The 14,954-nt window shown below is 30.3% G+C and overlaps 1 protein-coding gene across 3 annotated transcripts; it reads right to left on the bottom strand.

Annotated features, from left to right (window-relative positions):
• Positions 1-1,257: 1,257 nt before the first annotated feature.
• LOC101219559 (exocyst complex component SEC15A) lies at positions 1,258-6,837 on the bottom strand. 3 transcript variants are annotated; one of them, XM_031882872.1, is made up of 3 exons: positions 6,471-6,837; positions 3,591-6,002; positions 1,258-1,466 (listed from the first exon to the last, which is right to left on the bottom strand). In XM_031882872.1, exon 2 carries the CDS (start codon positions 5,986-5,988, stop codon positions 3,619-3,621), a length of 2,370 nt encoding a protein of 789 aa, XP_031738732.1. In that variant the 5' UTR covers positions 5,989-6,002; positions 6,471-6,837; the 3' UTR covers positions 1,258-1,466; positions 3,591-3,618. The 3 variants fall into 3 exon arrangements, with proteins under 3 accessions (XP_031738732.1, XP_031738731.1, XP_004140704.1); XM_031882871.1 differs by lacking the exon at positions 1,258-1,466 and adding an exon at positions 3,182-3,435; XM_004140656.2 differs by lacking the exon at positions 1,258-1,466 and having other exon boundaries at positions 3,343-6,002.
• Between the last annotated feature and the right edge of the window lie 8,117 nt (positions 6,838-14,954).

The raw sequence follows: 14,954 nt of genomic DNA, 5'->3' as shown, positions 1-14,954 counted from the left end.
GAAGAAATTAAATTTAAAAGGAATTTTTATTAATTATCGTACATTATCGGGATGTTATATTAAGGATTGAAGCTAAAATTTGACTTTTTGTAATTGTTTTATATTATATGATTTTTTTGTAATGAACATCTTTCATGTGTCCTGTTGTAACACGATGGATGATTGGCATTATAGTACAATTGGGCGATTAAAAGTCTTCGGGAGTTATTGGAACTAGGCGTTGAAGAGAGGAAACTTCTGGAAAATTTCCTAAGCTTACTTATTGGCCACCTGTAAAAGTTTAAGCTAAGCATGTTTAAATTAAACCTTAAGTTTACACATGAACTACTAAGAGTAGGAGCTAGTGAATTATTGAGAATATGAGCATGACTAATCCTTTTTAGGACTAGTATAAATAGAGGAATAAAGGGAGAAAGTCAAGTATTGTTACTCTGAAAGATTGAAGACAAAATGTGCTAAGTGTTAAAGTGTTGCTAAAGTGACTATGCGAGAAGAAGAAAAAAAGCATTTAGAGTCTGAGTTTCTAAGTTGTGTGAGTATTTTCTTTCAAAGTATTTCATAGGTTTTGAAAGGTTTCCTTTAAAACCTTTCTAAATTAAAATGATACATATGTTTCCAAAGTGATTTATATGAAAAACTTATGATATGTTTCAAGTATGTTTTATATGATTCAAATGATTGAGAGATGGTGTTTAAAACATTAGTCATTTTTCTATCAATGAGCTAATTGTTATGTGCATATAAAGAGTAAAGACAACCATGTATTAACTAATGTGTATTTGTGTGAAATGTATGTTTAAGTGATTTTATGCTCTTACAAAAGATAATTCATGAAAAGGTTTTCTTAAAACCTCACCGAGTCTTTTGACTTATGTTTTTAAGTTTACATTCCAGGTTTCAAGTGTTAAGGCCAAGTAAGGAAAGGGTGAGGAACTGTTAGACGAGAAGAGACCACCAGGAGTCGTCAAGTTTTTAAAGTTTAAGTTGTGTTTATATATTTTGTTAAGTGTTGTAGAGTTTTTTGTAAAACGCTTTACTTAAGTAATAAAAGTTTAAGTTTTATCACTTCTGATGTGTTAAGTGTTTATATCACCAAAGTATATCTTTAAGTTAAGTTAAAGAACTTGGGCGATTAAGCAAAGCTTAAAGATCTCAAGCTGAGTGTTTTTTGTGTTTGACACGACAAGAATACTCAAAGTCATGTCGCATCTTGCATGGCGAGTAAGAACACATGTGGGGCGGTGTGTGACTTGATTGTTTCAAGCTAAATACGCTTAACTTTGGAGTTTCTATTATTGAACCACTGAAAAAAATGTACACCTTGTTGATATAGGTAGTAACTTTTTTATTTTTTTTAAAGTTTTACTTAACCTTACTTTCATGTCCTCATTATCGTTGTCATTCAGATGTGATATCCGTTCGTTCATGTCTTCCTCCCAAACATAGGACATTACACCTAACTTCCACTGCAACAAAGTGTTGAATAAAGAAAGATTTCAATAGGAGAAACGAAAAATGGAACCACCGATAAGGAAAATATCTTGTAGAATCAACATTTGAATAGATCATTCCTTTTTCAAAACAACACCAATGCAAATGCATTTTCGGTAATTAAAGCTATAAAATAAATATTGTAGATCTCATAAAATGTAACAACTTCAAATAAATTTATCGTGATACTAACGATATAGACATTTTTAATTTAGAGTTATTTTTTCAACGAAATATTATCAATTTTAACTTCATATACTAATTATGAGAGTGTTGAATAAGAAATTTGTTACCAACCAAAAATTGTGACGTCATTTACCAAATTAGCAAATAATTGAATTTGTAACTAACTAAAAGTTGACATGTGTCCCAAATTGAAATTGAAGATATAAATTAACAAATTTTGATGACGGCACGTGTTTTCATTTGAACCTCCATCAAAGTTAATTATTGATCCAAATAAATATGGGAAATTGCAATTGATGACTATTTTAGCAATAATAATTAAGGATATAGTAACATTTAAAAAGAATTGCAAATATAGCAAAACTATCACTGATAGACTTCATATGATATATCAGTGATAGAGCAATATTTGCAACATGGTCTATCACTGATAGACTTATATCATTGATAAAATTAGACAAATTTTGCTATATTTGCAAATTTTTTAAAATTGTGTTATATACTTAATTAATTTGAATTTAATTGCTAAATTTGCAATTATCCCAATAAATATTGTTTATCTGGGCTAAAGTCCAATCAAACAAAAAAAAAGTTTAATTTAACTCAAATGCTAAATACGACTCATATTCATGTGATTGAACTCGTATATCTGATCCATAGACTAACCATGCCCAAACTTATAATGTTCACCATAAAGTTCACCAGAAATGATTGAAAGCTTAAGATATTTTTTACATAAAACACAAAGTTGAACCACATTTTTAATAATTTAGTCTAAAAAGTATCTTTGACTTCTAATTAAAGTTTCAAAACTCCTCTCATAATAGAAATCTTTACAAAATAAAACTTAAGACTAGAATTTTGATTCCAGCTTGTTGATTCGATCATCATAACAACCGTTCTCATTTCCTAGCTCTCTTCAAAATTTTGAAGGGTTTTTTTTTAAAATACCAATAAAAGATCATGTATTACAACTTTTAAAAGAAATGGTACTTTTTAAACAAATTACAAAGTTAGGGTACTTTTTACAATATACTCACACACATATATATCACTAAACTAATTCAAGCTTGCTGTTAACCTAAAAAGATGCACATAAGCAGTTGTAAAATTTAAGCCTGTTCTAATAGAATTTTATATTTTGAACCTATTTGCAAATACAGATTCTTTAAATACTTTAAAATAAACTTCATTCCATTAATTCGTGACACCACTCTTTGAACTTTTCCTCATCTTAAGGATATTAAATATTGGGTTAGGAAGAATATTCTGGCTCCCATGATCTTAGGGTGAGTTTGGATTTCAAGGATTTATGCAAAGTGAAAGTAATGGTAAGTTGATCTAATTTGTACTCAACCATTCCCGTGTTAAACGAAACCCTAACCCTCAAGTGTAATGTGCACCTTTGTCCAATAAAGAAAGGTTCCCCTTAAGGTTAAGATATATCAGACTTGTGTACTACCTTTTATCTGTTCTTATAATACTAGGTAGGGGTAATCATCGGTTGATAAGAGTTCTTTTTTATTTTACAAAATCGATCACAAACCGATCATATTCAATTTAATAAATGTTTAAATCGATTTTGACATTGATGAGTAAGGGTCAGTCGATTTTTTGTCGGGTCGGTTGGTTTAACACTTAAATACTTTTTGAAGATTCTTGATCTGAAACTTTCTGAAACCGACCCCCCTCTCATTTTCCAATGAGAGTCTTCGGTTTGTTCGGTTGATTCAATTTTTCGGTCCATCATGCTCACCCCTAATACCAAAAGTGGCAAAAGAAAAGACGAGCAAAAATAAAATGTTGCAATGACCAAGAAATAATATAACACAAAACATCCAAATAAAATGCAGCAGAGGAGAAAAATTGTACAGGCATTGAATCAAATAGGGCGAGGAGAGTTGAGTTCTTACTGCTATTGCACCCACTCTTCAAGCCTTGTTAGGTGAAATCTTTCAGTCTTTTCTTCAGCATGTCCATTGACTTCTTTCGACTGCTTTGTTTCGCATTTCTGCTTGAAAGGCTCCCGAAGATCCCATCAGGAGTATCTTTGAATTTCTCACATATACTAGCCACCTTCTTGTAATCCAACATGTTATAGTTCTTCTCTCTTATCTCAGGATTCGTGAAGTTTTCAGGTTGATTGCTCAGCAAAAGGTTAATAAGTTGTCTGGCTTCGACTAGAGAGTTCCGAAAACTACCCCCTTCATACACTTCACTCAATCCAATGCTGTGGAACCTCTCATCTGCAAATGTTTCCAGCACCTTTAGATCATTGTCAATAGCCATGACTGCGTTAGCATTGAACCTTTTGACGCTATCACTAAGAAAAGCTGCAAAAATAGAGTCTGATATGTGTTCAAACACTCCATTTCCAACCTTATACAAGGCTTCTATAGGTAAAATCTGTTGTACGGTGGACATTATAGTGTCAAGATAAATAAGCACTTCATTTATGTAGTCATTTGCATTAGCAGAAACCTCCTCAGAAGTCCAACCAATATTCTCTGTAAGAGCCATAAACTCATCTATTTTGGTATTCACCAAATTCAACAATGCAAGATAAGCTGCATCTCTTGAAGTTTTGAGAACAATACTAGAAGCAAGATTAGCTTGTGGCCTTTCAACTGAAAAACCAGGCGTCCCGGATAGTTGAGCTGCATAGCCAAGCAAAAAGTCGCAGGCTCTTTCCAGGACAGTTATATTTGCAGCAATTTGCATGGCTTGAGAAACATCAACGGAGCTGCTATGAACAGTATTGAGTATTGCTTCATTTAAAACATTAGTTAGGAGCTTGTCCAGATATTTCTTCACAATATCAAAAGGATTAGAATGTGCACTGTAAGACAAATAATCAACAGACCCTTTAATGAAGGACCTCACAATGCGGCAGACGTCAGGAACTGCAGAAGAAAATGTTGCTATATACGGAAATGCAGGCATTATATCCGATGGCTGGAGATTAAAGGAGATAACGTTGTTTTCATAATCACTATCTTTTTTTACAACCATCGGCTCATGTAAGTCATTAGCAAGAACATCCACAATCTGCTGCCGACACTCTTCCAAAAGAAGTTCATGGTATTTGTTTTGGTTTTTACTTATAGCCTCAAGAACCGGGGCAATTTCATACCCATACAGTCTAAGAGCAGATGCCAAAAGTGTGACATAATCCTTCACCAGGAGAAGGTGGGTTGCAGAGTCCATGAGGGAAAATTGTTCTTCCAGCAAGGATGTCAACTTGCTAACAGCAGTTTCTAACATTGCATCAACACGTTCAGCTGATAATAACCCTTTAGCAGTTCTCATGACACGATCCTCCACGATAAAATATCCTGCAATTTGAGAAAAAAGTGTCTGATATGATTCGACAAAAGGCTGAGTGGAGGAGATCTGCAAGTCTGCCTTAAGCTGCAGCATTCGATTCCTATAGTAATACTCACGAAACTGCTCTTGGATTCCAAGGCTTGTATGAATGTGAAATGCACGATAAAGAGGTGCTAGGTCAAACTTTAGAACAGAGTCCTCATCAATATCTTCAACATCTAAAGTATATGCAAAATCTCCAAGACCTGAAATGCTTTGTTCCTCGGCTTTTCTCTGACGTTCTAACATCTCCTCATCTCTTTGGCGACCAGTTGCTGCATGACCGATAGCCGTTTGCCCAATAACCTTGGCACAACTTCTGATGTGAACAAGCCATTCATTAAATTCATTTGAAACTTTTTTCTCAATGTGAGATTTAATCATAGGAATTCTTGTCTCAATGACAATTCTTAGTGCCTTAACAGAAATTTTCTGCAAATAATTTTTCTCGATCAGATCTATAGTTTTCAATGCAGGGTAGAACTGACCTTCCGAGATATGATCATTGCATTTGGCACAAAGTTCCAACATCTGAACACAAGTCTCAGACATTTTGATGGCTTCAGTCACATTTTTTTTAATAGAATAAGATCCAAGAAGTTCTTCGAGTCTGACCAAGAGAGCACTACCTACCTCTTGCAATTTAAAATTATCAGTAGATAATTTGCCCTTCAATTCTTCAGCATCAATCAATACACCACGAAGTTCATCAACAGCACAAATAAATTCTTCATAGTGAGTCTTGCACAACTCCTCAATTTCAACTTCTTTCTTCTTCACAATGCTCTTCAACTGATGAAGAAGAGTTTCTGGCCGCCCCGTTTGAAATGCATATCTCACAATTGGAGCAAGATCCTCCCAATTCCCACTGAATGTTGCAAACACCAAATCTTCAGTAGTTTCCCCATTCTCTGCAGCATTTCTCCTTTTTGGCTTTACCTCCATAATTAAGATCAACTCTGCAAAAACATACGCATAAAGTATATATTTAATACATCATCTATATCCTTTGGAAAAATTAACCTCGTTTCGCTGAGCAAAAAATGCTAGAATGAGAGTGAAGAATTGATACTCAATCAATACTCGTTCCAAAAAGAATCACTAACAAAAAGTCTCTTAAGCACTTGAGCACCTAAGATGAGGAGGCCTTAAAAAATGACCTATATACCGTCAATTACAAAGAAAGTGGAGTTGTAGGAATTTCAACTACGAAAAATAAATGGAAAAACGAGAAGAAGATGAACTGTTTCGCTTGCTTCATGAGGCAGCCCGTGAAGTTCTTTAGGGCACACCTCCAAATCCAAATCACCAATAAAAACTTAAAAGCACGAAATTAAAGACAGATTCGTTTCATTTCAAATAAGACACTACAAAAAATCTCTCCAATAAACAAACACAACGATACCAGAAGCAACCGGCAAACAGACCTTCAATGGAGAGTTTGATCAAGCATAGAGAGGTGAAGACTGAATGAAAAACAGAGAGATGGCCATCACTGCTAATGTGAAGTCAGGAAACATCATGGGCCTCCGATCAAGAGAGGCGATAACTACAGGGTAACCTTCCAGTGAAAGAAAGGACTTCCGGCTCCGGCTTAAACAGGGAACGAGAGAGCTCAAAAGAGAGGGAATCCGAGTAGGATGAAACGAGGTCAGGTATGGAGATTCAACCTTCAGCTAACGGAAAGTGAAGAGAAGGTTGAGAGAGAGAGAGAGTTTTATGGAGAAATGGAGAGGAGATTTTGAGGTTTCTGCTGAGAGTGCCAGAGCAAGGTTGAAGACGAACATGGGGCGGCAAGTGTTTTATTCGAAAAAGGTTCGTAAATTTATCATGTTTTAAGGCTAAAAGTGTAATTGTCTTAATTTTTGGTATAAAATGAGGTGGCTGTATATATTTATTTCTGTATCTTCTAATAATACCAAACATTCAACAAAACACTTAAATTGAATATGAAATTTTACAAATGTGTTGAATTAAAATTTATTTTTTATTAGGATTTCCTATATTATTTGGACAATTATAATTCTATTATTATTATTAATTATTATATAATTTTTTAATTAAATTAAAATTATTTACTTACTCACCTTATATGCAATTTATTACTAAATAATAACTGCTTATTTATAAATTTAATTAATGTCTAACTTTGTTATGGAAATAAATTAGAAATAGTTTTTAATTAAGAAATTGCATCAAATTACCAAAACATTTAGAAAAAAACAGACCTATCTCTCCTGACCTTTGGATTCAGATAATCCCTTTTCTAATGTAATATTCTTTGCGACTTGTTTTTTTAATGAAGAAAGCTCCCAACACCCCTATTTATTTATGGATGTCATTTACTCTTAAATAGTGGGACTTCTTTATATCCAAAATAGTGGGACGCAAACACCACATATTGAATTGCGCCTAAGGCCAGAAAAGAAAGATCTGTGGCACCAATTTTTTGCATATTGCAAATATGAAAAAATTAGTGATATCAAACGACTATCAGACGGTAATCATAAGTTATTAGAGAGGACTATCGATAATCATCGGACTATCAGATGGTCATCACTTTTAAATTTGTTACTTTTGCAAATATAGAAAATGTTGTGATATAAGGTCTATTATCATAATATTTTGCTATTTTTGTAAAAGTCCATTTTTAATTAAGTATAAAACAAAATCTTTTCTAATATCGAATAATTTAATTATTAAGTATAACTGTATATCATATTATCCACACTACGTTAATCATCTCAGTACTTCCATTCGTCGCTGCCAACGTCTTTATCCTTCAATTTTTTCTGTCTTTTCTTCCGCAGCTACTTCATATTATCCATACCACCTTAATAATTTGAGTGCTTCCATCAGTCGCCAACTACGACTTCATCCTTCAATTTTTTTGGTCTTTTCTTTCGACAACGACTGCATATATTTCGGTCATGTTTCTTCTATTTTGTTTAATTTTATATTTTTCAGTTCATCTTCCTGTCATGTTCGATATACCACTCCATACATGAATTATATATATGTTTCGTTTTTTTTTTTTTTTTACACATATACTACTGAATAATACATTTATGTTTTGTGTTCTATTTCATATATACTATTGCATGTATTCAAGAATACATCCATATCTTTTTTTTAGTTATGTAAATTTTTCTTACTGAATTTATATACCACTGCATGCACATATTATGTAACATATCATTATTTTTTAAACAAATTATTACATATATACTACTGTATAATATATATATTTTATATATATACTATTCATAATCGAGTTTAACAATTAATTGATAGCATAACATTTCATTCATAAAATATACAATTTATTATTTCATATATGCTATTGATAAACCAATTTTTCATTCAACCACAATTCTCTAGATCTTCAATTCTTTCATCAAAGTTCCTATATCGCAAACATATTCAGTTTTCCTCAATATTACATATACTAGAGAACAACTAATGTTTGAATGGCATATATTACATATATTCATCATAATTTTTTCTCATTCATGTTCCACAACTTTCATACATAATCACTATTGTTTCAAATATAACGTATTATTTACTACGTAAGATATATATATTTAAATAAAATACATAAACAAATTGATATAATAACATTTCAATCATAAAATATACATCATATTATTCAATATATATATCATAATTACGTGAAATATATGAAAAATAATACAAAACGAAAGAAATAATGGACAGGAAGAGAAATTGGAAAGTGAGAGATAGATCGGGAGGGAAGAATTTTTGAACAAAATCACCAAATAAAAAATAATTAAGGAACAATTTTAATTATAATATTATCATAATAGAATTAATTACTTACCATACTTACAAATGATATCTAATAAATTTAAATTTTAATCATGGTCCACTTAATTTCTTTTTTTCTTCTATTTTTAATATATTATTAATAATAAAGATGGATAAAATGGTCATTTGGGCCTTATATTTGTGTAAAATATTAGTCAATTTAGGACATTTATGAAAATTTTGAGAAATTTAGGTCAATCTTGTAATATGGTGTACCATTTTAGACAATCTTAGTTAAATACCCTAATAATATTTATAAGAAAATCCTATAAGGATTTAGAATCATATCAATCAACTTTCCAAAAACTACATTCAATAAGATCACATAGATAATTAAATATAAATTGAAACAATTAGAACGAATATGGTAGATGATATCAAAATAATCCAATATGTTCATGCGTTTTTATATAAAATAAAAAAAATCATAGTCAAGATTTGTTATTATAACTGTATATGTTGATGGTTTAAATATAATTTAAACTTCTGAATAGTTTTCAATAGAATATTTTAAGAAAGAATTTGACATGAAGAATCTCCAAGAAACAAAATTTTCCTTTTACTTACAAATTAAGCGTTTAGCATATATTTATTCATTAGTTAACTTATACAAGAAATTTTTAAAAAAGATTTTACATGGATAAAGCATATCCATCAAACATTTCAATGCAAGTTTGTTTACTAAATGTGAAGTAAGATACATTTCGATCTCGAGATGATACTGAAGAACTTCTACGTTCAAAAGAACCATATCTTAGTGAAATTGGTGCATTATGTATCTTGATAATAATGCAAATACGAGATATTACAATTTCAGTAAATTTATTAGCTAGATACAATTCCTCCCTAACGAAAAGCCATTGAAATTGAATTAAACATATACTTTGTAATCTCCGAGCAACAATTGGTATGAGTTTATTTTATTCAAATAAATTAAAATTTGATTTAGGGTCCGTTTATACTTAAGAAAAAAATGTTTTTAAAAAAACTCATTTTTGTAAAATATGTTTAAAATACACTAGAAAAAATAGTTTTTAGTAACTTCCAAACACTTTAATTTTTTTTAAAATAACTTATTTTAAAAATAAAACACTTGAAAATCTAATCCAAACACACCGTTAATTGATTTTGTAGATTTTTTATATTTATCTGATCCATACAAAGATAAATCTCAAATAAGTTATCTATTCACATGTGAATGAATTGTTATGTCATGGTGATTAGTGAAACAGACAATAACAATCACTCCCTCAAATCATGCTGAAATTCTTGCAAAGCACAAGCCAAGTCAAGAATGTGTATGACTAAGATCAATGATTTCGCACATTCGTGGAATATGTGACTTGTCTTCTTGTAAAATTCTTTCAACAATACTATGCGAAGCCTACACGACATGTATAGCTTAAATTAAAGGATGTTATATTAAACGAGATACAACAAAACATATTTCACTAAAACTTTTCTACACTCGTAATCTTGAAAAAAAAATGGTGGTATCATTGTACAACAAGTTTATTCAAAGGATAACCTAATAGGCTTATTTACAAAATAAATTGTACTTTTGCAAGTGTATAAATTATATGAAATATGTACTCTTTTTCTTATTTTCTTATTATTTTATTTATATATTAAATTAAGTTAGTTTAATATTGTATTTTCTCGATTTTCGTATTTAAGTTGCCTCTCATTTTTACCACAAAACTTACTCTAACTTTTTAATGTTTATAGTTGAATTAAATATATTTTAAGAACTCATTTTATAGTATTTTTAATAAATATATATTTATGCCACTCTTTTATTAGTAGTTTGTTTAATAAAAAAAATTGAAGAAATATTCATAAAATTCAACGTCAACATTTTCCCTCACAACAACATAATTTTGTGCATGATCATTTTTAAATATGGAAAATGAATTATAAAATAGAATAAAATATTACTGTTTATTTACCATGCATCGTGATAGGCCAAAATAGGCTATTATCTATGTCTACACAGATATAAATAATTGTTTATTTTGGTCTATCTTGCCCTGTCACAAATAGATTGTTATATTTATAAATATTTTTAGAAATTTTGTCATTAAAATAAAATTTCATTTGTACATCATTTTCTTTTCAAAAGCTTTTATTTTTGTAACACCCAGACTCAAGATTCAAACTAGTTTTAGAGTCATCTTCACAAACCAACCAGAATTATTTTAGCATGTTTTGTTTGCATTCACATGCACATTAGGAAAATTTCTAAGAGGTCATTCAACATAAAATTGTTCAAAATAATTAAGCATGCTTAACTTTTGAGTTCCTGATTGAACCACTGAAAAAGAAGGTGCATCTTGTTGGTATAGATAGTTAACTTTCAATTATTTTAAGTCTTTCTTAACGTTACTTACATGATTTAAAATGTGTTAGAACGCATAAAGAATAGAGAAAGGAACATAAGTAGAACAAGTGAAACATGAAAATGATGAGAAAGAAAAGTAAGTTGAAATGGGTGGAAATGAGATGGATTTGGTATAACAAATTAAAGCCAAAATGCTTATTCCAAGTATAAATTTTGAATAACATTATTTGTAGTTTGTGTGGAATAGGATTGTAGGAAACATAGGCCTTTGTAATTGTCAACTCCCAATGGTAATTTAAAGGTTGAAAGACAAAAATATTAATTTTAAATTCCCATTGAAAGTTCCGAAATATTACAAATTATAACAATGAGAATGGTACAAATTGCATTACATTTTATTTTTTAAGTGGGGAAATTAGGAAAAAGTTTAACCCAATTCCCAACCAAAAGACCACTTCAATGGGATGGAAATCAAATAAAGACAAAATACACCTTTCTTTTTTTAATCTCTTTACAAATCACAAACGGTTCTATTGTGCTATGACATACATGTATAGAAAGAGTATCCATGGATTAGGTGCACTTAAAACTCTATCTCATCTTTTTATTTTATTGGAAGTTAGAAATATTCGGCCATTGTTTGATAACCAAGGGTGGAGCTATGAAGGGGCTAAAATATTATGAATTTGGAAATATTTAACGCGCCCCTTTGGGATAAAAAAAATTATGATGCTCTAGTGATTAATGTTTGAGCTATTGTTGTAGCCACCAAACTTCAACTCTAAACCAGTGTTGTTCTTTACGGCACAATTCAAAATTTTCAAATATTTAGAGGAAAGATTGATATTTCACGAATGTTCTAATTTTTTATTTATTATCTAAACTAGAAAATCATCCTATTTTATAACCATTTTAATCTTTATTTAATTATTTTAAAAAAATTATATAGGTAAATCTTAAATAATTTTTTAATATTTTCAAAAATCTTAAACAATTTTCTCCAATTATCAATCATCTAATATCTTATATAATTATAACTTCATTAATTGTTATATCATATATATTTATATATATTACATGTTTATAATTTAAATATGGTATAAGATAGCTTTTTCATTCCATCATCGAAATGGTGTTTTTTTTTTTTTGTATAATATTTAATTTTCGTTTTCTAGCAAATAGTTTTTTTTCTTTCAAGAAATTTGTTATTTCTTTTTCAATTCATCTTCTTGTCATGTACGGTATACATAGATTATAGGATATGTGTTCTAGATATATATTTACACATATGGTATTGTATCTTTTGAAGTAAATTTTTGTGTTCTATTACATATATACTCCTGCATATATTGGATAATTCGTTCACAATTTTTTTTAGTTCTCTAATTTTTAATATTTAATTTATATACCATTGCATACACATACTATGTAACGACTCAATATTTTTTTAATTGTTAATATACTACTTCATAATACATATATCTAATGTGATTTGTTACATATATACTACCTCATATATTTGATCATACATAAACCATTTCATCATTATATATAACTGTATATATATACAATAAGACATACTTTAGTTCAGTACTTTTTCCTTCATGTTTCGTATCATTTTCTTTATTTTTTTCTCTATCCAATCAGTATTTTCTTTGATTTCTTACATATATACTACTGCATAATATATTTATGTTATCTGATTTGTTACATATATACTGCTGCATATATTCAATAATATAGAAATTGAAGTTGTCATTCCTCCTACCGAATGTAAAACGTTGAGTTGGTCGACCAAAAAAGATTAGAATTCCTTCTAAAATGGAGTTCAAAAGACTCGTTAAATGTGGCTATTGTGAACTTGTTGGTCATAGTCGAAAAAAATGCAAGATTTACTTATTAAACTAGTTTTTCCTTAGTATTAGAGTTTTAGTAGGTTGTTTCAAACTTTTATTTGAAATATTCATATTTAAGTTTTTATTTCAATTTTTTTACTTTTATATTTTTTTCAACAATTTTCATCTCAGTACCAATCAAAGTTTCTCAACCTTCTTTAATTTTTTTCATTTCTATTTATACTAATCTTAAACCAGATTAGTCATCCTTAATCTTCTCTTAACTTGTCAGCTTCTACTTAAAACTTTACACATGTAAGTTTAATATTTTTCTTAATCATGCTTAACTTTTAACCTTACATATAAACACCTGTCAAATCAAGATTAGACGTTTTATTGTCTCCCCAAATTCTTCTAAATGCTTATCTCTTCCTACGTACAAACCCAACTCACATATTAATCTCATAATGTCACATATTCTTATCTCATCATCTGACTTAAGTGTTTAACAAAACATTCAGGTTCTTACACTCTTTCTACTTAAACGCCTTCTTCAAATCTTCATCATAACACTTATTCCAAAATTGGCCCTTTTATTCCAGATATGGTCTCATAACTCTCTCTCTCTCTCTCCCCCCCCCCCAACAATTTCATCCTCAAAATTCTATCTCCATTACCCTGTTGAACTGAGTGGGACTTTACTCTTGTTGGCGTAGGTTCCTCACCTACCACTCATTTTGATAATGCCCAACATTTTCACAGTTAAAACAAATAATGTTCATCCGCTTACAAGCCCCAAAATGTCTTTTGTTGCATTCGGATACACCCAAACCTTGTATCGCCACTCCAATCTGATCCTCGACTAAATGTAGGCTTAGACATTTTACTAAAATCTTCAACACTTTCTTTTTCTCCTTCTCCACTTACCACCAAACTTGGTCGTTTTCCTTTTAAATTCTTTTCAATGTGTAGAGTCTCGTCCACCAATTCTGCATAATCATATCTTACTACGATGGTTTTGACAAGGGTTCTAATTTCTGATCTTAAACCATTCTCGAACCTCCTACATCTTTCTCTTTATGTATCCACTATGGTCATTGTGTACCTAATAAATAGAAAGCCTCACTATAAAACGTTCTTATTGTGAGACAAGTGCCTAAAAAATAAAGGGAATCGTAGAGTATTACTCAATTGAGATTGGAAGCAGAAAGGAAATTATTAAGGATCTCGGGCAATCATATAGAATCTCGGGCAAGATTAAAGACAAGAGTTTAATCCTGGGGCAATATCTTGATGCTTAACGTAGATTGAAGGTACAGAAGGAATTTGAAGGATCCCGAGGCTAACTCGATGCTTGCTCGACCGAGGTGAATGACAAAAGTGTAAGAAATAGGGTTCTCAGACAAAAGTGCAAGGGTGAACATCTCGACGGATCTCTGGTCAATCTCGACCGAGAATCCAAGTGTCTTAAGCATATTACATGTATTTTATAGCTAAGAGGAGTTGACGAGTTTTGAGATTTTAAGAGATGACTAATCTAATTTAGGATTAATTTAATAAGAAATTAAGATAGAAGAAAAATGTGTTATTCTGAGACTTTGTTAAGAAATTACTTAAGAATTATGTTGTTAAGGAGTCTCCAGCAAGAAGTGGGTTAGGTTTCAAAGTGTTCTGAGCAAAAAGGGAAATCTAGTATTGCGACTGATTTTTCTAAAGAGGTTCATATTTCTAAAGTTTTCCTTTCTAAACCTCATGTTTCATGTGATATACGTTTATGTTTTTTAAAAGCATGATTTATGAAGAAGGCTTTATTGTTATGTTTCAAGTTAAAGTTCATGTTATTGATTATATGCTATGATTGAGAATAAACCATTAGTCATATTCCTATCAATGAGCTAGTTATT

This window comes from Cucumis sativus, chromosome 3 (genome assembly GCF_000004075.3).
Source record: "Cucumis sativus cultivar 9930 chromosome 3, Cucumber_9930_V3, whole genome shotgun sequence".
Taxonomy (NCBI): Eukaryota; Viridiplantae; Streptophyta; class Magnoliopsida; order Cucurbitales; family Cucurbitaceae; genus Cucumis; species Cucumis sativus.
This window is presented reverse-complemented; position numbering and strand designations above follow the sequence as displayed.

Bases quoted from the DNA above. Each gene is read 5' to 3' on its own strand.
- LOC101219559 (XM_031882872.1), bottom strand. From the start codon at position 5,988: ATGGAGGTAAAGCCAAAAAGGAGAAATGCTGCAGAGAATGGGGAAACT.